Below are 23,050 nucleotides of genomic sequence, written 5' to 3'. Positions count from 1 at the left end.
TGTTGGCAACACAGCCGGGTCTTTTAAAGTGTTAGAGCAGGGTCCAGCATTTTGTAGAAGCAGAGTAAGTGGCTGTAACTTGATACAATTTTTGTGACATTCTAAAATCCAAGATTCTTTTTACTTTGCCTAAAATTTAAATACTGGAGATAAACTGCCTTCATCTATGGCATTTTTGTTTGTTTGTTTGATGAGTTTCTTTCAAATCAAAATATTCTTTTGCGAGATACTTATTAAGAGAGCAAGAATCAATAATATCTTTAGAGGGACTGATTGAATAAATTGCTTATGGATTTAAGAGTAAGATGGAGCAGAGGATGAATATTGGTAGTAGTTCTGTTTTATAAAGTGGCCAGTGAACCATGAATCAACAAGTATTGAGCCATGCTCCTGGAGAAAATCAGGATTAGGTTCCTTCACCTCTGCTCACAGCGTTTCATCAACCTGTAATGTCACCTTGTTTTATGTGTGTTTCCATTTAAAGATGCCTCATATCCTTTGCCTCTACCTTACATTTACAAACAATGATTGCTTAAGAAGTTTTTGTTTCACTGTCCAGAGGCTGCCCCCTGCCAATTAACCCCATCTAGGAATAGGTGTTTTTTGTTTTTTGTGGGGTTGTTTTTGCCTTCAGAACATTTCAGAGCAACATTTAAACAAAGCTTCTGAGCATAAATTTAAACCAGTGGAATCATAAATCACCTTGGGTTATAGATAATTAGAGCTCATTTAGTGAGGTGTTGGTTCATTCACATTCAACTCACAGCCAGCAGCGCCATAACCCATTCATGATGGAAGCTTGCCTAAAGCATGTTTTTTTTTCTATATGGTAGGTCACAACCTTCTTGCTCTTAGAAACACTAGACAGCACTTCATCACTACACCTGAGGGCTAAATATGCAGTGAAATCACTAACAAAAGGAAGAAAAATGTTACTTTAAGTATATTGCAAAAAGAACACCTGTTAGAGTAAGAGAACTGAAACAAGAAGGTAGAATGTTGCCTTGTTCAACCTCAGCTGGGAGCGTACGTGACGTGCCACTCGAATTCCCTGCTCTCTGCAAAGGTCCACAGTGACCACGGAAGTGCGTGGCCACCAACCTTGGGGTTACAGATAAGCGTCAGCAAGCAGGCAGACTCACAAGTACGGAGTCCTGGAACAAGGAAGACTGGCTGCGTTTTAATCCAGAAGGAAGTGGGCAGGGGGATGGCATCTTTGGGAGCCCTTCCCTGTTACCTCAAGGAAAAATGAATGATTTCTTCCATCGTTCTCTCATTGCATCTTATACATGACTTCATGACAACATTATTATATAACAGTTATTGTAGTAATATGTTCTCCCACGTTAGAAATGAAACTCCAGGATGGGAGATCAGCCTCCCACAGCCCAGATCCCCACATACTGCCTTGAGTTGTGGGATATATGAAATAATTGTGTATTGTAGCTAAATCATTACATTTATTCTGTAATCATTTTAATTTATAAACTGGACTATAAGTCTGTGAGACAAATCAAACCCTAGGACTGAAATAATTTCACTCTTCCCAAGATGAGTGATGTGGTCTATAAGTTACCGTGAGGGTTTCAGGACAAACTCCTGTATAATCTGACTTTAATTTCTAAGATCAGAAATGTTTCCAATTTTTAATCCCCTATTTCCACAGCATAATGCTTATTAGAAAGAATGTAAGTGCCTCTCCTAACCACCTCTCTATCATGCAATACCTGCTTGCAATCAATTTCTCTTTAGAATTAGAACTGTTCCTGAGATGACAGAAAAATCAGTGCCACTTTCAGTAAAATAAGGCATCACTGGTGTTGAAATCATCTGACGGGTGACAATGTTAACCAGTGAGAAGGGTCATTTAGGGTGTAACTAGCAGTCATAAGTTATGTTAATGAAATTTAAAATAAATTTAAAGTTTTGATGAAATATTTAGCATTATTTAGTACTTCTCATCTAAAGGCCCTTCAGAATATTTCCAAGGCAATTCCTCTGAGAAGGTCAATGTGACTAATGCATGTTACTTGCTAATTCCTGCATTAGTTACCAGCTGCTAAAAGAAATAGCACACACCGGGCTGACTTAACTACAGGAGTTTATTGGCTCATGGTTGCAGGAGGCAGGAAGGCTGGCTTTCTCCCAAGGTCAGTATCTTCTGGCTGGTCAGCAGGCTTTGGTCCTTGGCTTTCCCAGCACGTGGTGCTGCACGTGGCGGTGTCTTATCCTTTCTCCTCCTGGTCCCACTGGCTTCCAGCTTCTGCCTGTGCCCTGGGCTTCCTTTTCCATGTCCAGTTTCCTTTGCTTATAAGGAACTCAGCCATATAAGACTAAGGCCCACTCCCACTCAGCTTGGCACAGTTTTGCTAATGACATCTTTAAAGGTTGTAGTTACATAATGGGCTCATGGCCCCAGAGCCAGGGGCTGGGACTTGAACGTCCCTTTCATGGGTACACGATTCAGGCCCCAACAATTCCCAAAACTTCACCATAAGAACTTCCAACATTAGGAAACAGAGTGAGACAGAAATGAGGAAAGACTTGTCCCCGGTCAGTGGTTTGGCTAGAACAAAGACCAAAGCCCATATATTTTCTCCTGGAATTGTTTGAACTCATGTTTTGCAATATGAAAGACACTTCCAAAGGAGATACAGTCTTCCAATAAAAACAGGACCGTGGTTCTCAGAAGTCCTAATTTTTACAACACAACTTCTTGGCATTTAACATGGTCGAGAAATAGAAACAAAATGTTGACACGTTAGCCATATTCTGAATTCACTGCCTACATCTGACACAGCATAGCCAGTGATTTTGGAGCTACCGCCTAAAGGAGGGAGAAGTGTTCTAAGTCCTCAAAAACAGCTCATTGTAATCCATCACAATTGGTAAAGAGGACTCAGATTTTGAGTAAGACGGACCAAACATGAGCTGCGGTTACAGTTCTAAAAAGCCCTAGGAAGCAGTGCTGAGAGGAAGCGGGCTGCCCTGCAGTCCTTGCCTAATGGCGCCAGAGTGCGTCCTCAGGGAAAGAGGCTTCTCCATGTAGGAAATGGGTTTGCAAAGAAGTCAGAGTCACTCAGTACCCTAGGTATGGTCACCATGCAAGAAAATATCCACACAATGCAATCGATGAGACCAAAAGGCCAAAGATCTGAACGTCTTAGGTAAAGAATACAAATCTATTCAAAGCCACGATGGAATCATAAGAGCGATACTAACGTGCTGTGACCTTACCCCTATGGTCCCAAAGCTCTCCGGCTTCCTTCTCATCTTCTTCTTGCACAGGTGGGTCCATATCCACTTGACGAGGTACCAGAGAGACTTGGGGCTCGGAATGACATTGAAGGGGGTGGGCAGCGTGCCTCCTTCTTCAAAATAACTCATCCACAGCTTGGTGCGGGCAAATTTCCATTCAATGTCTGCGTGGTCCTGAATGGGAGAACACAACAACTGCTGACAGTGCCCTGAGCTAATAAGGCGAGACAAAGCATGCAGAGAGCCTCCCCCCACCCCAAGTGGGCTCCGCGAACATTAATTAAATGGCTTATAAAAACACTGCCGCCTGCCAGGGATCGTCATCTAAATATTTCAGATGCAGCAGGCTCACCCTGGCAAGGCGCCCCAGCTCTCAGCCGCCTTTCACCCTTCCCTCTGCAGTGAAGCAGATCCAAAGTCACTCCATGAGACGCGGGGCCCCTGCATTTCCCGCAGCGCAGCTCAGGTTTGGGGGGTTCCAACTTGTCCTGGGTTTTGCGCCTCCCCAAGGCCTGGACCCCTGCAGGGTGGGTACACCTTCAGGGGCTCGTGGCTCAGCCAGGGAGCGTCTTATGTGATGTGTTTCCCTGTCCATCCTCAGGCAGACGACAGAAACCCAGAAGGAATCCCTCCACCTGAGGCAGGACCGGCCTCCCTGACACGACATCGAATCTGGACCCAACCTCGGCCAAACAACCCAGGAGAGGAGCAGGCTGGTGGGGGCTACGACTCACCCCAGGGTACCAGTCTCTGGGGACAACTTTGGAGTATTTGTGGCCATCAAATAGAGGGAAGCTAGTCTCCTCTTACACTAGTAAACTAGAAACTGGGCCTCCACGCATTCAAAGAATTCAAAATAATTTATTGTAATCCATTACCATTAGTAAAGAGACCTCAACAGTTTTAGAGTAGGGGAACAATCTTTGACTATGCACCATTCTAATATTCCTTAATCAGTTTGGGTTGATAAATGCATATGACGTATACACACTGTAAGGGTTTTGGTCTCGACTCTGGTCAGATTGGGCTTTAAACAAGAATCACAGTATCCAGAAGTCACATGGCTTTCATATTTGCTGAGCAAATAAATACCTGACTAGACAGACAGATGGAGAGAGATGGATGCATGGAAGCTGCAGCTTCCCTCCCTTCCATACTGTCCCCTCTCTCCTTCTCCATGTCTCTTGGAGCCTGTCTGCCTTTCTTTCTAAAAACAGGTTTGTAGATTTGGGCTGATTGATTGTGCTGCACTCATCAAGCAAGGCACATGCTGTTTGCCACAGACGTGGAGAATATAATTCAGGCAGACTGGTTGGAGGGCCTGACCAGGCAGTCATGCAGATGAAGTGCTGGCTTTGAAGAAGCTTCTGTCCGTTCTGATTTTGGATTCTCAAGGGGTCACAGATTTATAAAACGTCCTGACCTCCTTATGTTTTCTTACCAGTAACACAAGGCACATTCCTCCTTCCTTAGTGGAAGAAATGTCGGAGGGGAAACGTTCTAAGCCTGTGATGACCAAAACCACCCACCCCTGCCCCCATCCAAATACCCTTTCTAAGTAGTCGGCATAGGAGCCTCGGCTCACAGCTTAGGTTTTGCCTCTTCTGGGACCTGAGCTCTGACTCCCAGCCATCCTCAGCTGCCTGGTATACCTGACCCAAGTCAGCATTCCTTCTTCTGCACATTTACTTTCTTAATTTTCTTATCTCAATATGGAAATAATTCATTGATATTTTTCTGACCCTACGACATTACTTGTTTCTAGAGAGAAGGGACTTTCTATGTTGTTCCCTAAATTCCTAAATCAAGCATCTATCTGGTATGTATCAATAAATATCTGATAAATGGGCAAACGAATGAGTGGGCAGCAAGCGTTAGCTGTGTCCTCCCTGGTTGCTTCTGCCTTCCAACTCTTAGGCTGTTCTCACGCTCACGCTTTGCCTTACAGCTCTGTGCTATGAGCAGCAGGCAAGAAGAGAATGCTCTAGGGGTAAGCCCTGCCCTGCTGGGGCAGGTGGAAGCCTGCTCCGAGTCCCAAGCTGGGCCATTCTGCCTCAAGGGCTCAGTGGCTGCTGTCCTCTCAAGTGCTTTTAGAGTTTGGGAAAAATAAAAATAGGGATTTGAAGTGGGTGCTTATCTGTTATGAAGTAGCCTAGAAGGACAGACCCTTAACAGAGGCAAAAGGAGCACGTTATACCATCCTTACATAATAATATTCTCTTCTTATTGAAATTGGGTCCAAATTTTGGTTTAGAGAGTCCAAATTTATCAAGTGTATAACTTGATAAATGGAGGCCAACTTTCTTTTATTTCCAGAAATTAGAACCCAAAGTTTGCAAACGTGTTGCCTAGAGGAATCCAGAACTTCTGCAGGAAATAAAGCGAGACAATCCATAAAAATTTCAAATGTGTAAGGTGTTTATCTAAGGACCTAGGTATATGTGGAGGATGTATTGTGCATGGGAAATATTTTAGTCTGTGAATCAGTAAATAAAAATAATCCATTCTCATGTTTTATGTACATTGTCATATGTGACAGGCAGCTTATAAGAAACATTTTCCCCATGAAGACTGTTTAAATAAAATTCAGAGCATGTCTTCTTAAAAATGATACTAAACACTCCAGAGGTTTAGGTATGGATGCAATATATTTGTAGTTATCTATGGAGAAAATTGGCACATTGTAATTATGCTTAAGAAATGCTACTTCTTTAAGGTATAAATATGGAATACTTGGGAAATATATTTCATTCCGGCGTGGGTTTTGTTTTCTTGCTACTACTGTTGGCTCTGGAAGCCTGTCACTAGTAGGTGTGCTCAAAGGAACAATGGACTTTGTTCATTCTTGTACTTCTAGTCCCTAGTACAGGGCCTGGAAACAGAGTATGTACGCAAAAACATGTATCGAATTAATGAGTAGATTAAATAAGCTAAGTTGGTTTGATCCTAGGGTTTCAAATAAGCGATGTGGCATTGCATAGCATACCCTACCACACTGTACAGGTTTACTTCCTGTCGTGGTCAGGTTAATGTGTCAACTTGGCCAAGTGGTGGTACCTGTTGGTCTGGTTGGGCAAGTGCTGGCCTGTCTGTTGCAATGAAGACATTTCATAGAATTAAATCACGATCACGTCAGCTGCATCCACAGCTGATTCCATTTGTAATCAGCCAAAGGGGAGTGTCTTCTGCAATGAGTGATGCTTAATCGAATCACAGGAAGCCTTTTAAGGAGGATGCAGAAGAGACAGGCTCTCTTCCTGCTTCGGCTGGTGAGCCTATCCTGTGGAGTTCGTCCAGACCCTCCACCGGAATCACTGGCTTCACAGCCTGCCCTGTGGATTTTGGATCTGCGTTCCCGCGGTCATGTGAGACACTTTTATAAATTTTATATTTGCACGTGTTCCCTGTTGATTCTGTTTCTCTAGAGAACCTTAACTAATACACTTCCATATTGTTTTTTATGAGCTTTCAGAAATTGAATGTTCTGTGCCTTGTCCTTTGCCAGACTTCCCCCTGGGCCATCTTTTGTTCTCCCCTCTGTGACATGATTTTTTGAATATCTCGAGTGCAGGCTGCATGAACAGAAACAAAGCCAAGCAGACCTTGAAGGGCCCTGTCTGGAGATCACTTCCTCGCTCAGGATACCCGATGACTACCTGGCAGGAGAGGTTTGGTTTATGTCACAATCAAGTGCAATCTGGCAACAATTGATTACTATTACAGCTCACGTGGTGTAAATGTTTTAGGGACTTTCAACCAACCATGTATACTACAATTCTGATCTGTCTCCTCAGTCTAGCCAATTTGAAGTTTTGCTCCGTATGGCGATAGGATGGAGTACAGCTGGGACGACACGTTCCAGGGGGCTGATGAAATGAAGGAAGGCCAGGCAACTTACAGCGATGAGTTGGTACGAGTTATTCATCATGGCAATCAGCATGTTGAGCAGCACGACCAGGGAGATGACGTTATATGTCCCAAACATGGTGGCACCCACAAACTCGGTGAACTCGTGCTCCGCTTTGACGTTGGTCACGTATAAATTGATGAGCCCAAATATTGACCAAAACAGGGACTGGAGTGTCTCAAATAACCTGGAGCAAAGAAAAAGTGACACTCATCACACATGATTCTCTATCCCTAGAACTATTATATAATAAGATGGAGCAATAGGCAATGGTGATTGCTATGTATATTTGATTCACTTAAATACATATCAAAAAGTAAAATAATATTTTAGGGCAACTATAAATTAAAATGAATAGAAATTAATAAAAAGAATTAAAGGAACAAATGGGATACTTTATCTCCCTCTGGTCCCAGGAGCTTTGAAAGCTGCCCTGACTCTTTAGGCCAGGGAGAGCAAATCTGGCCTGCAGATGGCACATGAGTTTAGAATGGTTGAAAAAAATCAAAAGAAGAGTGATATTTTGTGACATGTGAAAATTATATGAAATTCACACTTCAACATCCAGGAACATAGCTTTTTTGAAACACAGCCGTTCTCATTCACTCGAGGTTTACCCAGAGCTGCTTTTGCACACAAAGCAGAGCTGAAACACTGCAACAAAGGACAAAATGTCTGCAAGGGCTAAAGAATTACCAGTTCGTCCTTTACAGGAAATATTTACTGATCCCTGTCCTAGGACACTCAGTGACAGCTAATCAGCAAAAGACCCTAAAGCGTAGGCTTTGAAAAAGAAGTCTTTTTTTTTTCCACCTGATTTTGCTTTTGGTTATAAGAGGATTAAAAACACTGTCATCATTATGTATTTCAAGGATTTAGAACTACGATCACACATATATGGTCAGATGCAAAGTGCCTCAGAATGCTTAGACCATAAAATTAGATAGTGTTTGTATTTCAGGAAGCATTGCATTTGTTCCAGCCAATCCACAAACCTCTGGGATTTTGGTGAAAGTTGCCAAGAAACGGAATGAGAAGCATCTGAGGTTAAAAGAAGCCAAAGGGAGAATTATTTCAACAGAGCTGTTGTAATACTTGATATAATGTAATAAAAGACAGAGGAACTATTTAACTCCTTAATAAATGGGAGTGGGGGGTGGGGTGGGGAACATGGGTTGCCAGGAGAGAGAAGACCAGCGTTTATAGGCAGTGGTTATATGGAGGTTCTACATGATATTTTGGGGGACGGTATTCCTGGAGTGATGGAAGCAGAAGCCAAATTGCAATTGAATGAAGACTGACTGAGAGGCAAGCGAGCGAGACCTCGTGTACAGGCTTCTCTTTAGTGCTGCTTCGTGGAAAGAAGTGGTAGAGGGTGGGTAGCATATGTCTGCACCCCGAGTAGGAGAAGAAATGGAGGGGAACCCAATAAGCTACAGCAGAGAGAGAATGCTTAGAATATGACTGCTACTACTACTACTACTAATAATAAGAGTTGTAAACCTTTTGATCACTTATTATCTGGCAGGCACTGTGTTAGGAACTTTATGAGAATAATGATGTCTTTTGATCCTCACTTGGAATAAGGGGTTCTCTGAGATGGTGGGTAGTTAAAAAAAAGTGCTTTAATTCATGAAAGGGACTGACTTATAAAAAGAAGAGTGAAGACCATCAAAAGCATGCAACACAATCCCGAGGGAGCCCTGGACACAGTCTCGCAAGGACGGATGTCCATTCTGCTGAAACAGTCACCAAGGGCAGGTGGCATATGCCCCATACATTGTGCCTAATGATACCAGGTATTAGTCACACGCTTTTAGCTTAAGAGTACTTTTGATGTTACAAGATAATCTGTGGATTACAGATGTAGTGTTATCTGTTTAAAATAACTGACTAGAAGGTGTGATTCATTTAAGGGTTGAATGATTTGGCCCATAATATTTAAGACACGCAGTTATCTTTTGCTTTGTATGCTAATATAGGAAACCATTTATATGGACAAACTAAAATGACACATTTTCCAAACAATTCAATGCATTTTCTTTTGGAGTAAACTTTCTATTAAATATTTTGCATCATAATTCTCTAACCATGCATTCCTTGGATAGACATTAAAATTAGTTTGAAATATATAGTTATTTGCCAAGAAGACAACAATAAGGCAAGGGATTCCTGGCCATCTTGGAGGATAATAACTCAGGACAGAGTTAGGTATAACCTTGTTAACTGCAGATAAATGAGATGGTTGAGCTTGGTAGCCTTGGAACAGAGCTGTTCCCAAACTAAAGAGGACATGAGGAGGTAATGCAGTTCTCGGTGCTGGGTGGAAGATCTTTCTGGAAAACAAAGCATGGCCTTACAAGGATAGGGAACAGTCCTGGATGGGGGGGCTTGGTCAGCACTGGGGAATATAGGAGAAAGTAACAATTGAGCTTTGAAATTGGAGCATGCCAAAGGCTTTTCATCAGAGATCCCGGAGGCAGACACATAATATCCAGGAATTTTGTTGGAGGCAGAATTCTGTTGAGGAAGGAAAAGGGGGTGCCAGCTGAGCACAGTAAATCTGGACAAGTAAATCTGAGTCAAAGACCACAAAAGAGCAGGGAAAGAGGGACGTTTGGATGCCAGAATGCAGATGCAGTTTAAGGCTGGACTGAGCATGAGGATGCTGCGGCACGTGTTTCATTTGCCTCCTCCTGCCCAGGTCAGGAGGATGGCCGGAGGAGGAGGATGGCGGGAGGCAGATGGCGGGAAGGCTGGACTGGGAACTGTCACCAAAACGCAGAAGGATTAGCGGCTGGAAACAGGGCATGGAATGACGGGGGAGAGCTGGGATGATTTGTTTGTTGTCTTTATGACATCGACTGCATCAAATCTGTTTCTGAAAGGATTTGAGCCAGCGAAGGTAGAGATAAAAATTTTATGCATGAATACACATGTTGACTAATTAAAATGAGTCTACACATTGGTGTCAAAGATAAGAGAGACACTGAATTAAACCGGCAAGAGTATTTTTAACTGTAAGTGATTAAGTTGAAATGAAATTGATTTTCTCCCAGTTGAGAAATTATTGTACTGTCTTGTATTAAGCGTAAAATCCTATCCTAGCCCACAAATGAAGTTGGACTTTAAAAGTCACTTTAAAAACGACTGTATTTTCACATTTGTGGTGCATCACTTAATTTCTCTATCCATCTGCCGAGAAGGCACCGACCTGTCACGGGGGAAGGAAATGAGCACAGAAGTGCAGAGGTGGATTCTGCACAGGCCAAGTGGGCTTCAGATCGAGAGCTGGGCACCTGTGCGGCCAGGCGCCAGGGGACACCCTGGGAGCAGCGGCAGGTGTCAGGGCATGGAATCTTCTAGGCATATTATATTATAGCCGGGGTTGGTCTTGAGTTTTCATTTTGAATTTTTATAACTATTATTTTTAATGTGATTTTTTTTCCTTTTTGTATGCTGTATGGTGGGGTCACATTTCATTCTTTTTCCATGTATCCCATTATTGCAGCACCATTTGTTGAAATTTTTTCTTCTTTTTTTGGGAAGTGCATGGGCCAGGAATTGAACCTGAGTCTCCCACATGGCAGGTGGGAATTTAACACTGAACTACCCTTGCAGCCCCTTCCATTTTGAACTATAAAAACAATCTAAAAAGATGCTCAGATTGTCGTGTAGGGAAGCAGAGAATGAAAGAGGCATGCGAAGGGGCTCTAGTGCCTGGAAAATGCAGGCAGGAAGATTGGAAAGAACTTGGATTTCCTTCCATGATTGGTTTTACACTTATTCTATCTTGCAATGTGCTTGTAAGCTTTAGTGATCTGTTTTCTTTTTATTCCACATTTGAAAAGGGTAGCTTTCCTTTTCATGAGGTCAATTAAAAGAAAAGATCATTACCAAAACTTAAATAAGTTGGATTTTTTTTAAGTCAAAAGGATTCATTTTTATTCAACACCACATTAGTTCTGCTTTTGTCACTAGCCACAATTTTAATTTCCCATTTTCTTTCCAGCCACGGATTTTTTAAAATTCTAAGTTCACAGTAAATTCTGCCTGAAGTTGCCAAGAGAAATGCCAGCCTGACTTACGTTGAAAATGCGTTATTCTGCTTTTCACATCGTATGCCTTTGCAGTTTAACCCCTTCGTCTCTTCGTAATAGAAGTACAGCTGATTTAGGCCGTTTGCAAATGCTAGCAACACAAGGCAGTATATGAATAGAAACTTCAAAATGTCCAAGAGCATTCTGCCCAGAGAGATTTGCAGAGGTCCCAGGTGAGAGTTGGCGGTGAACAGTGAGATCAGGCGCAGGGAACTGAAGATGTTTGCGATAGCAAACAGAGCCTCTGCCACCAGCGTGGGATGCCACATGTCCCAGGACTCCCGTGGGTTAAGTGCGCTGTACTGGAGGAAACGGAGAAAAAAGGGCACGTAAACCAAACGCACACATGGGAATCTGTCCCGCTCAGCCCTGGGGAACTTTTTCAGACACACAGAAGATCATTATCAGGGCAGATATCTTCGGAGATGGTGCAGTAATATTAATTATACACAATTAAAATACTTTGTAGTTTATCAGCTTAAACAAAGTGACCCAGCCTGTCCTTATCATTTGTCCTCTGTGTTAATAAGTGGATTCCGTCTGTTCTCAAACTTTCCAGAAAGAACTTTCAAAGAAAGAAAAGGAAATATGCAAGAAAAAAAAGCACATCTGATTTTTATATTGGGGAAATACAGCATGGCATGATAACAAAGAAAACTACTTTTATAAAAGAAAACTACTAGATTTTAACAAAATAACCAATGGCCCAATTTAGACTATTTGATGCATTTACTATTCTAGAGGTATATGAGTAGGACACAGAAGAGATCCCCAAAGCTCTCAACCATCAGAGCTTTCTCTCAGTTGGATACCACACATAAATGAAACGTAACTCCGAAACAGTCCTGGCAATCGATTCATTGCTAATTTTTTCATATTAAGTGTGGAGAAAATGTAACATTTATCTGAACCTTCTTAATTAGATAAAATACGTGATTTTTAAAAGATATTTTTACTTTAAACTTTGTCCAGCAATTATTTAAAAAAATGAAAGCTTAACTAGTTAAAACAGCAGTCTTGAATTATCTTAATGCTGAATCCTACAAAGAGCTCAGTGAAATTTATCCCTCTTAGGGTAAACTTGTCTTCTCTATTATAAAGGGTCAAGTAGACTCTTTAAATAATGCCAAAGAAAACCTGTGATTAAGCCTGCATAAGAACTGAACAATAAATCAAACTCTATTCTTCTTCACACATATCACTAAAAAATATGTCGAGACAACAGCCTCTTTTTCCTAATTATCATTATCCTTCTCCTAAATATCATTTTCCTAATTATCAGAAAAAAATAGTTCTACCTCGGTGAGCCCATCAAAATGTTTTCATTCTCCTTATATTGTCTTTTACACAGAAGACCTTTACAAATGCTAATTAATTAATTCTCCTTGCAACTAACAGTATTTCTTTATCTCCCTGGGGAGAAAAATACACCACAAGCTCCTGACCTCATTTGACACTCAGTTTCTTTCTTGACTGACAATTTGAAACAATCACGTTGGAACTAGAGGGAAAAATCACTTCCTATTTTTAAATCTTGATAACTGCGCTTCAACATTCCCATGCATAGCTTTGTCATAAACTAGTTAATGTTTGAAGACACAGAAAATAAATTTAACACATGCTTCTGATTCATTATGATGCGTCGCAGAGTGGCGGGTTGGGATACCCAGCCTGACCCCTCTACTTAGTTCCCTCTGAGATCTGCCTTTTCCTCAAAGAGCGAGATCAAGTTCTCCCTTGCTGGGTCCTCTCCTGGCTGACACACATGCAAGCTGGGCATGGCTCTCCCTGTGGTGTCTGATCCCCCATTTCCCCTTTTCACCTAATAAGGTTTAAGACAGTGTTTCAACATGTATAGAGTGGGAAGCAGTAAGCATCTGTTGGTTCAACCCTTTTTCAACTCCTCCTAACGCTTAATGCTCGAGCCCATGGTGGGTAGCGGAGAAGCCTAGCAAAGATGCCCCAAGAGAAGGTAGGAATAAAGAAAATAAAGGAATTTTATTGTAGGAATAAAGGAAACGTTTCAATCTGCCTGGGGCTGGCAGGCCAGGGACGGGCAGGGTCCACATTATCAAAGCCCTGGGGTCCTCTGGTTCCTGGACCTGGAAGAGACCCTGAGATGCAAAGCCTGCCAGCCCAGGAGATCTGCAAGCAGAAGCCGTCCTCGCCTGGGGCTGAAAACCCGAGCATTGCACCGTTGCCAGTGAAAGTTTTCGGTTTTACAGCCCAGGGCATGCTAGATTCCTCCCCAGGGGAATTATGCAAGTCTGATTCAGAGCCCAGAACTAGCCGTCACTGCCGGGGAAACAAGGCTACAGGGACGCCGCCACGTTTCCCCAAGGCCAAGCTCTGCTGGCGTCTGGGCTGAAAGGAGGTGTGCGCGGCCGATGAGCTCCGGAGGTTCGACAGTCCTGGGAGACCGAGCCCAGCCCCGAGGCCTCTGCTGCAGCCCAAGGACAATAAGCCCAGGACTTTTCACGTCCCCGGAGAGGATCTGTTTTCCTTAGGAAGTCAGGGTCTAGCCCTGTCCTTCTCCAGAGGTGGGACAGGCAGTGGCGCAGCTGCCCTGCTGAAGCTCCGAGACACGCACTTCCAGAGCCCTGCCCTGGGGTGCCGTCCCCAGGACACCGGGCGCATCTGGTTCTCCTCGCCTGGTTCCGGGAGGGGTTTGGGCGGGGACCCGAGGCTGAGACTGACGTATAAAAACACAATGTTCTCCGACTCAGAAACCGTGTGTTTCCCGTTCAGTTTCAAATAAACAAATATAGCGATACAAATTTAGTATCACTTGACTTCATGCTTTTGATTCTGTCTTTTAAACTTTTCTCCTGCCATTCACAAATATATTTAGTTTTAAACCATGGGCGTTATTTTACAAGATGACTTTTGCATTCTGAAAAGCCATGGTAGTCTGTGAATTGGGGGACAATAATTATAATTCTTCCGTCATGAAACGTACTTTTGCACTTGTTATTGGGAATTGATAGATTGACTTGAATTAAAAACAAATCTTTTCTGGCTCTATTATGTAAAATAATTGCTTACAGGAGCTGTCTGCTTTCCACCTTTCCTTTTTCCCCTCACCATAGCTTTGCTGACCCTTTGCGGTGACCCAAGCTCCTCCTCCTCACCAACTCCTTAAAGGATGAGTTTTTCCCAGGCCTCTTCTCTCCCCTTCTACCCACCCTCCCTGGAAGTTTTCCATGATTTCAGTTGTCAGTTATGTGCAGATGATTCCCACCTCCACGGCACACACTTCTCTCTACACTTATATTTCACTTTCTACTGCCTCATTGACTCTTCCAACTAAGTACCCCAAAGGCATCTCCAACCACCGGCCAAACACGGAACTCCTGAGCTCTTCCTCCAGTCACGTCTTCTGTCTCAGTGAATGGTAGCAAGGCACCCAAACTAGCATTTGGGATCCATCTTGGAAGTTTCGTTTCCCAAATCCTAGCCTCTAAACCCAAATCTAATCCATATTCTGTCTTAAATCAGCTCCTCTCTCTCACAGAGGTTATTACGAAAGCCTCCTAACTGCTCTCTCAGCTTTGAGTCTTATTTCCTCAGTCATCTGTCACTTCCTCCAGAATGATCTCTTTTTTTAAAAAACTTTAAATAGTATAATATAATATATATGCAAAGCAAAGACAGGAAAAAGCAATAGTTTTCAAAGCACTCTTCAACAAGTGGTTACAGGAGAGATCCCAGAGTTTGTCATGGGCTACCACACCTCTCAGAATTTTCCTTCTAGCTGCTCTAGAGTATAGGCAGCTAGAAGGAATAAACATGTTTTTTTATCATCACAATCGACTTTTTTTTCTTTTCCTGTGAGAAATAACATATATACAAAGAAGCAATAAATTTCAAAGCACAGAATGATAATTAGCTACAGAACAGATTTCAGAGTTTGGTATGGGTTACAATTCCACAATTTTAGGTTTTTACTTCTAGCTGCTCTAAGATACTGGAAACTAAAAGAGGAATCAATTTAATGATCCAGCACTCATATTTGTCTGTTAAACCCTGCCTTCCCTGTGTAACTCCACCATCACCTTTGCGCTCTGTCTGTCCCACTCTTTAAGGGTATTTGGGCTACGGCCATTCTAACCTTTTCCTGTTGGAAGGGGCTGTCAATATTGTGGGGTAGGGAGGTGGAACCTCCAGAATGATCTCTTAAAGACACCAATCAGATCATGCCACATCTTGCTTAACCCTTTCAGTGACTCTGCCTTGCCTTGGAGAGGAAATCCCAACTCCTGTCCTCCCTCTGGAATCTGGGTCCCGCCTTCCTTGTGAGCTCCCTGCCTCTTGTCCCCGTAAATTCTGGTGCTCCGGCAACAACAGCCTTCTTGCTTGCAGCTCCCCACTTCAGCCACTCAGCCTCAATCTCTTATCTTTTCCATGAACCCTGGGGCCTTCAACTAGAATGAATTCCAGGTCCTTGTTTGTTGCTCTGATTTAACAGCTGGTATTTGCTCATCAAATACCTAGTGAGCGTCTCTCTGCCTCAGGCCCTGTTGCAATCCCCAGGGTTCCTTGAGGACCTGTGAGGGCACAGTCCTGCCCACATTAGGGTTAGGGGTGAGGAAGACTGACCCTGAACCAACAACACCAACCTACCCAGGAGAAGGCCTTTCTGACCACAGTCCCATAGATGCTGGGTCCTGCCGGCAGCTCGCTGCTGCAGGTTACCTTGACAGGGAACCAAGAGCTAGGCCAGGCACCTGCTGCCTCTGGGACCATCCATTCCTAGGTTTCCCTGGCTATCAAAATTTGCCTGAGTCTGCTTTTGCCCCAAGTCTTCATTTTTACTCAAATTCTTTTTTAAGGGAACCTCTATGTAATGGAACATTCACACCACAGTATCCTGGATCCCTTGTCACTTTCCCATGTGGAGAACTTTGTCTAATGCAGGTTAAGAGGCTGGAATCTTGACTGATTTATTCATGACATAAGTTCAGGAAGCATTCTAGAGAGAACACCTTGGCAAAATTAAAAAGCATGGTTGTTAAAGCAGAGGGATGCCTGGGGGACATGCTTGCTGCCTGAGAGAGCTGGAAGGCAGGACTTTGGGAGGAGTGAGGGGTCATCAAGGACCCCTCAGGAAGTGGAAAGCAGATCTTGAAGACCTTGGCAGAAGTTTTAAGAGAGATGGTGGATTGGATCTTAATATTTCAATCATAAGTTCCTTGAATGCAGGAATATCTAAGCTAGTTCATTTTAAATTCTCTGTGGTCTCCAGTGCAGACTTATAACTGTCAAGTAATCAACTAAGATGAGAAATGGTTAGATTGATACACAGTGAAAATACTTGCCATATGAGAGTAAACAAAAGCCCTGTCCTGGTTTTAATGTGTGATTTGAAAAGCAAACTCTTTAATGTGTGATTTGAAAAGCAAACCCTTTCCACAAGTTGTTAGATAAAGTGGAGAAAGAAAAGAAGATGATAAATGAGTTTTCCCATTGTAGATGATACTAGATTGGTAACTGGGATACAAAACTCTACAGCTCTCTGCCATGGAACTGAAATACACCTTAGAAAATCCCATTATGCGGGGAGTACACTACAGCTACCATTTGTGAGATAGAAACAACAATACTTCTAGCTGATACAATTGGGTGGGGCCAGTAAGACGCACTTACTTAGAACTGCTTAGAATGGTGCTATGAAAAAAAATCCATCTCAACTGTTAAAGCAAATATTCTTATTCATTATGATTTTGATCTTTTAAAATATTATTTAAATTACACAATGGAAGAGGCATAGAAATGTAATCATGTTTGCCAGCTGAAGATAAATAACAGGGACTCACTCTACAGATGGAAAAGAGGCTGCATAATATCGAGGCAAAAGCTGCAGCCTGTTCTAATGAAACTGAAGCAACTTTTATAACCATGCCCCAGGCATTGACAAGCTCCAGATTAACACTTCCTGCCGAGTGAGAAGAGAAAAAGATTGAAAAACTTCCTCTTGAAGACAAGAAGCAAATTAAAAAGAAATCCAGTCCACGAGCTGTAAAATGCTAATGAAGCAAGGTATTCAAGGAAGCGCCACAAAATCTTGCCTGTAAGGAGGAGAATATCGAAGTCATATGTATTTTATACTCTGTCTTTGACTGTACAATAATATACGGTTGCATTGTACATAAAGTTCAAAAATCTACTTTAGTGCATTGTATGACACTGAAAGTATTTATTAATTTAATTTCTGCAAACATTTTATAGGGTTTGAGAGTTGTTGTTTTACAGGTAAGAAAATTGAGGCACAGATTAAGTAATTTGGCCCAAATCACATAGGGAGGAAATGGTATAAGAGGTGTCTAGTGTCGATTCAGAGGCCAAAGTCAACCACAGCCTTTGTTAGAAGGGGCCTTTACGTTTTCAAGACACCCTTTCCAGGTGTGTATCTTGCAAAAGGATGAATAATTGGGCAAGGACAGCCCCTCTGGCCAGACTATTCTACAATGCGCTCCCTCCGGACAGATTTTTTTGTGTGTGTGTGATTGCGCAAATGCTTTCCCCTTTTTGTGGGCTAACAGCTTTGTTTGGTTTGGTTTGGTCTAAATCCACAGGTTGGCTGAAAAGAACCACAGCTGGGTTTTTGATCCATTTCTGCATTGCAGGCAGGACGTGGAAGCTGCACCACACTAGCAGAGATCCTAGCCAGGAGTTGGTGCTGCTGCCTGGACCTCAACAGGTGAACCTACCACCTACCGGGGGGAGGATGTCCCACAAGCTTCATAGCTCAATATTTCTACGTCCTGAATATTTTTCAAACTCAGCCTCTGCTAGCTTTCCTCATGTTCCTTGCTCTATTTTAGGCATTCATCATCATATGACTCATTTTCTTACATCTCAGTAATGACTCCTCACCATTTGTAGGGAGTGCTGGTTTGGAAATATGATGCACCCTAGAAAAGTCATGTTTGAATCCTGATGCAATCGTGTGGGGGCAGCCATTTATTTTAATCCTGATTCAATACCGTAAATGGAAACTTTTGATTAGATTATCTCACCAAGACATGACATGCCCAGTTGTGGGTGTGACCTTTTGATTGGATGGAGACATGACTCCACCCATTCCACATAGGTCTTGATTAGTTTACTGGAGTCCTTTAAAAGGGGAAACATTTTGGAGAAACCTCAGAAATGACAGCGTCGACAGAAATGTCAAAGCGGAGCTGACATAGATGCCAAAACTTGGAGAACAGAGACTGATATTTGGAGATACTTGCAGCCCAGCAGACATCACCATGAGATGTTAAGCAAGCCAAAACCTGGAGAAAGCCAAGGGAAGCCAAGAGACAAAAGCCAGCCCCAGAGCAACAAAGTAAGGGAACCCCACAGGAGTAGAGGCTGAAAGCCACAGAGCCCAGGAGCAAGGGACAAACAAGGGACGAGCATGGTTTTCCAGCTGACAGAGGTGTCCCAGAGACATTGGCCTTCTTTGAATTAAGGTATCTTTCCTGGGTGCCTTAGTTTGAACATTTTCATAGTCTTAGAACTATAAACTTGTAACTTATTAAATTCCCTTTATAAGAGTTGTTCCTTTTCTGAAATATTGCAATCCAGTAGCTTACAAACTAATGCATAGGGTAAAATCCAAAGTCTAAAGCAGGCCATTCATACCCCTACCTCCTGCCCTGCTCCCATTCTCTGGATCATCTCTCATGAATATCGAATTCTACCTTATACTATTAGGCGTTTGCACTCTGTGTTTGCACTTCTCCTTCTGGGACATCCATACGTGTTCATGAATGTGACAGACAGATGGCCCCTCCCTGCCCTACTCTCATTTCATGGCACTGCCAGGAAACTCGATTCCTTCCTTGGTGCTGTCATCTCCTCCGTTGTCGACCCTACTCATCGGAGGGGCCTTCTTTGTCTGCATTTTCCTTTCATGCTCTGATTGTGAGCTCACTGAAGGCAGGGGTTACAGCTTAGGTGCCCCTTCATCTCAGCGACTGGATCAAAGCCAGCTCCTCAGCATGCCACCCACCCCCACCAAAAGGCATGTTGAATAAATTAGCTGCTGGATTCAGATAATAGCTGTTTGTCTTCTTTAGAGCAGAATTTCTTTTTGTATACAAATAAGGTGACTTTTCCTAAAATAGGAACTTCTAAGTTATTGCAAATTAGCATGAAAATTGGAGGACAAAAACAACTAAAGTAAGAAAGGTTGACACAGCAAGTCAGCCTGGCACCACAGAACCCCAGGGAAAGTGTTCTTTGGATTATTATAATCATTTTACAGATAAGAGCTACCCACACAAACTGTGCATTGAGTTGCAAACTATCCAGAAAGAACATTTCATAATTTATATCCGCAATCGTAGCTGAACTTTTGACCAAAGTGCACAAACATACTATATGTTTCGTGAAGATTCTCCTTAGGCTATCGGACTATGAGGCAACTTCTGGGTACTTCTCGATCTCCTTTTTTCCATGCTTCCTTTACTCTTTCATCACTTGTAATATAAAGAACAATGTTTATATTTTAATATTAAAATAGTTTTTTCAAATATAAAATTCACAACTTTTAAAATAAATTTAACTATTATCTGAAAATCTTTAAGGGAAACCTCCACAAGTGTCCATCAAACTATGTAAGTTACCTGCTATATTTCACAGCTCTTGCATCTGACTACATGTATGCACTATATAGAAATGCCAGGTGCAAATATTCGGCATGTTAGTATAAATACTGAATATGAGAGATGTATAATAGAAGGTTCTGTTGGACTCAATCTCAGACTTCTTAGAGCTATTGAGTAGAATCATATGGTCTGGTGATAAAGTATTTTCTTAAGGACGCTCTGGGTCAGCATGACCTGGGAGAATTAGAAATACAAGTTTGGGCCTCACCTAGTAGTGCTGATTCAGGATCTCTGAGGATGGAAAACAGAATCTGTGTTTTAGTACGCCTTCCAGGCGACTCGTATGTACCTGAAATTTGAGAAGTACTGCTACCTACAGGCATCTGACCCAAGAATTTTATAACTGTGTGGGGCCATAGAAGCTTTCAAGTAGAGGGAGGTCCAAAACAATTTGGTAGGTGTATCTAAGGAAGGGAAAGAGTGATTGTCCAGCCATACACTTCCCAACAGACAGTGCAGGTCCTGGATAAAGGCTGCCCTCCCCGGGGTGACTTAACAAGGTCCATGAAGACACTGATTGTGGGGCCTTTAGACAAACCACCAGATTGGGTTTCTATGATGAAAATATAGCTTGCTTCCCATGAAATTTGTGCAAATGGCTTTCTCTCCCAGTGTTTTAGTCATCTTTGGCAATATTTTAATTGAACAAATTCTGAAAACTAAGGCCTTTCCAATTTTAAGCAATTTTGCCCCTGCCACACAGAAAATTTGCAGAAAAAGACTCAGGCTGCTATTTTAAGGACTATATTAAATAAATAAGAGTTCACCTCAATTTAGCATTTTCTAGTTTAGATTACTAAATTGTATGCATTATTCCTGTAAAACCCAATTAGCCACTCTTCATTTTTACTACGTCACTTATCATTTTAAACACATTTTTTTTTAAAAAGAGAAGTAAAGAGAAAAAGCGAGGAAGGAAGAGTGACAAAACAAAACTTTGGTTTATAAAATGTGCCCCAAAGTGCAAAATAATTCTAATTGTCATCCCAGGATAAAAATATTTTATGTAAATTATGTGGTTTGGGTAAGATTGATGTTGTAATGAAATCTGGGGGAGTAAACGGGGTGTGAGATTTCAGGCTCTGCCATGTTGAATGGGATGAGGAGAAAGAAATTATATTCTGCTCTAATTATATCACATGGTTTAGTTTAAACTGAAGTAATAATTGCAATGCTTTCCAAGAGTAATATTTTGATCACTTTATGAAATTTTACCTGTTAGTTATAACTGACAAACCTAGATATTTTGGTTGCCAAAATTTAAACAGTGTTTCAGGTAGAATTGTTTGAGCAATTGAAAGGATTAGAAACTAGAGCAGCTATTGTGAATAATTTTGAGGCACAGGTCAATTTAGATGCAAGAAAACTGGGTGATGACTTCTTTTAAATGCTCATTAAAAGTTATTTTGTGACTATAAATTATATCTTGCCTGTGTATTTTCTACAAGTCCATTTATCAATAAAGTTATGAACTGATTAATATCACAGATAGGTTAAGCGCTAGGTAGCTTTATTTGAAAATTAATAGTGATCAGAGGATAATGGGAGACATAGATTGTTGACTTCGGACATTATCCATGAAGGCCAGCGGATAGAAGAGGCTGTAGGATACACTATCTGAGCACTAGAATGGCAAACTATGGTGTACAGATATGAGGTAATATTGTGCGGTTACAGAAAGAAACAAAGCCATGAGGCATGCAATGAGGTGAATGAACCTTGGGGACATTATGTGGTGGGAAATAAGCCAGAAACAAAAGAACACATATTGTATAGTCTCTCTTAGAAATACCTAAGAAAACTGAGGCTTAGATTGTAAGCTCTCATAGCAGTCACATTTCCTCTGGAGCTGTAAATGCTATTTCTAGATTCCGAGATGCTGTGCTATATATGTAGAGCCTGGTATTTCCCTCAAACTTTGGGTACTTGTGTGACACCTAAGACTCAGAGTTGGAGCTCTGCAGCTCTGAAAGTCAGCACTGCTACACACAACTGCTAAAGAAATTGAAAAAGAGATCAATCTTCAATTAGAGATAAGAATGACACTGATCTGGTTGGGACTAAGGTAAATCAGAATACAGGGTTGAGGAAGATATGGTCTGTATCTTAGAACTTTACCTACTACACGAGTTCAAAGGCAGAGAGGTTTATTTTGTCCAAAACCTAAATTTTCTGCAGCATATAATCTAACTCAACCTGTCTGGATAGATCATTTAAACAATTCAAATACATGGAGCCCAGAACGGGAAAGAGGGCTTCTAATTCTGTATAGCCTAAAGCATACCCAGATGCATCCCAGAGTATGTTTGGCAGATAACTAAGAAGTATTGGCAAAGTCCCTTGAAAGACTGGAGAAAAAATATGCAACTATTAAATTTTGTAAGTAGGGAAACCCCTGAGACTGTCTCAAACATTAGGGACACTCAAGTCAATAAGCCAAGCCCTTGATCTTGTGGCTTGCTCTTGTGAAACTTATTTCTGTAATGGAGAAGTTAAGCCTACCTATAGTTATGCCTAAGAGTTACTTCCAGGAAACCTTTTTTTGTTGTTCAGATGTAGCCTCTCTATCTCTAAGCCCAACTCTGCAAGTGAAATCATTTCCCTCTCCCTATGTGGGACATGACATCCAGGGGTGAAAGTCTCCCTGGTGACATGAGAGAGGACTCCCATGGACGAGCCTCACCCTGGCATCATGGGATTGAGAACACCTTCTTGACCAAAAGGGAGGAAAATGTAACAAAATAAGATATCAGTGGCTGAAAGAGTTTAAATAGAGTTGAGAGCATATTCTGGAGCCCACTCTTATACAAGCTTCAGCTGGATGTTGCCCATTAACCCACTTTGCCAATCTCCAATCACCACCATTCCTGTTACACTAAAGAACACTTAGGGTCCATCTGGAATTCTACAAAAGTTTCACACACTGAGACTACTTTCCCAAAATCTACAACCTCCAGATGGTTCCTAGGCCACATAAGTCCTGAAACCCAGAGGGGTCAGCCTCTCCAAGAACGTCAACTAGTTCCATCCCCTTATCCCATACTGTCAGGACCCCTTTGCACATGAAAAGTTAGAATGGGCATAGTCGAAAACCCCTAAAGATTGGGAGAAGGACCAAAGGAGAA

General features: G+C 42.1%; 1 protein-coding gene across 8 annotated transcripts in view; it reads right to left on the bottom strand.

Moving 5' to 3' along the window:
- TRPC4 (transient receptor potential cation channel subfamily C member 4) overlaps positions 1–23,050 on the bottom strand; it is a 242,653-nt gene that overhangs the window by 12,061 nt on the left and 207,542 nt on the right. For all 8 annotated transcript variants that reach the window (XM_077158048.1, XM_077158047.1, XM_077158050.1 and 5 more), the window contains 3 exons: positions 11,254–11,567; positions 7,157–7,352; positions 3,238–3,432 (listed from right to left, as the gene is read on the bottom strand). In XM_077158048.1, the coding sequence (XP_077014163.1) occupies positions 3,238–3,432; positions 7,157–7,352; positions 11,254–11,567 (705 nt within the window). The remainder of the gene's footprint in view (positions 1–3,237; positions 3,433–7,156; positions 7,353–11,253; positions 11,568–23,050) is intronic.

Source organism: Tamandua tetradactyla, chromosome 4, assembly GCF_023851605.1.
Source record: "Tamandua tetradactyla isolate mTamTet1 chromosome 4, mTamTet1.pri, whole genome shotgun sequence".
In the NCBI taxonomy this organism is placed as follows: Eukaryota; Metazoa; Chordata; class Mammalia; order Pilosa; family Myrmecophagidae; genus Tamandua; species Tamandua tetradactyla.
This window is presented reverse-complemented; position numbering and strand designations above follow the sequence as displayed.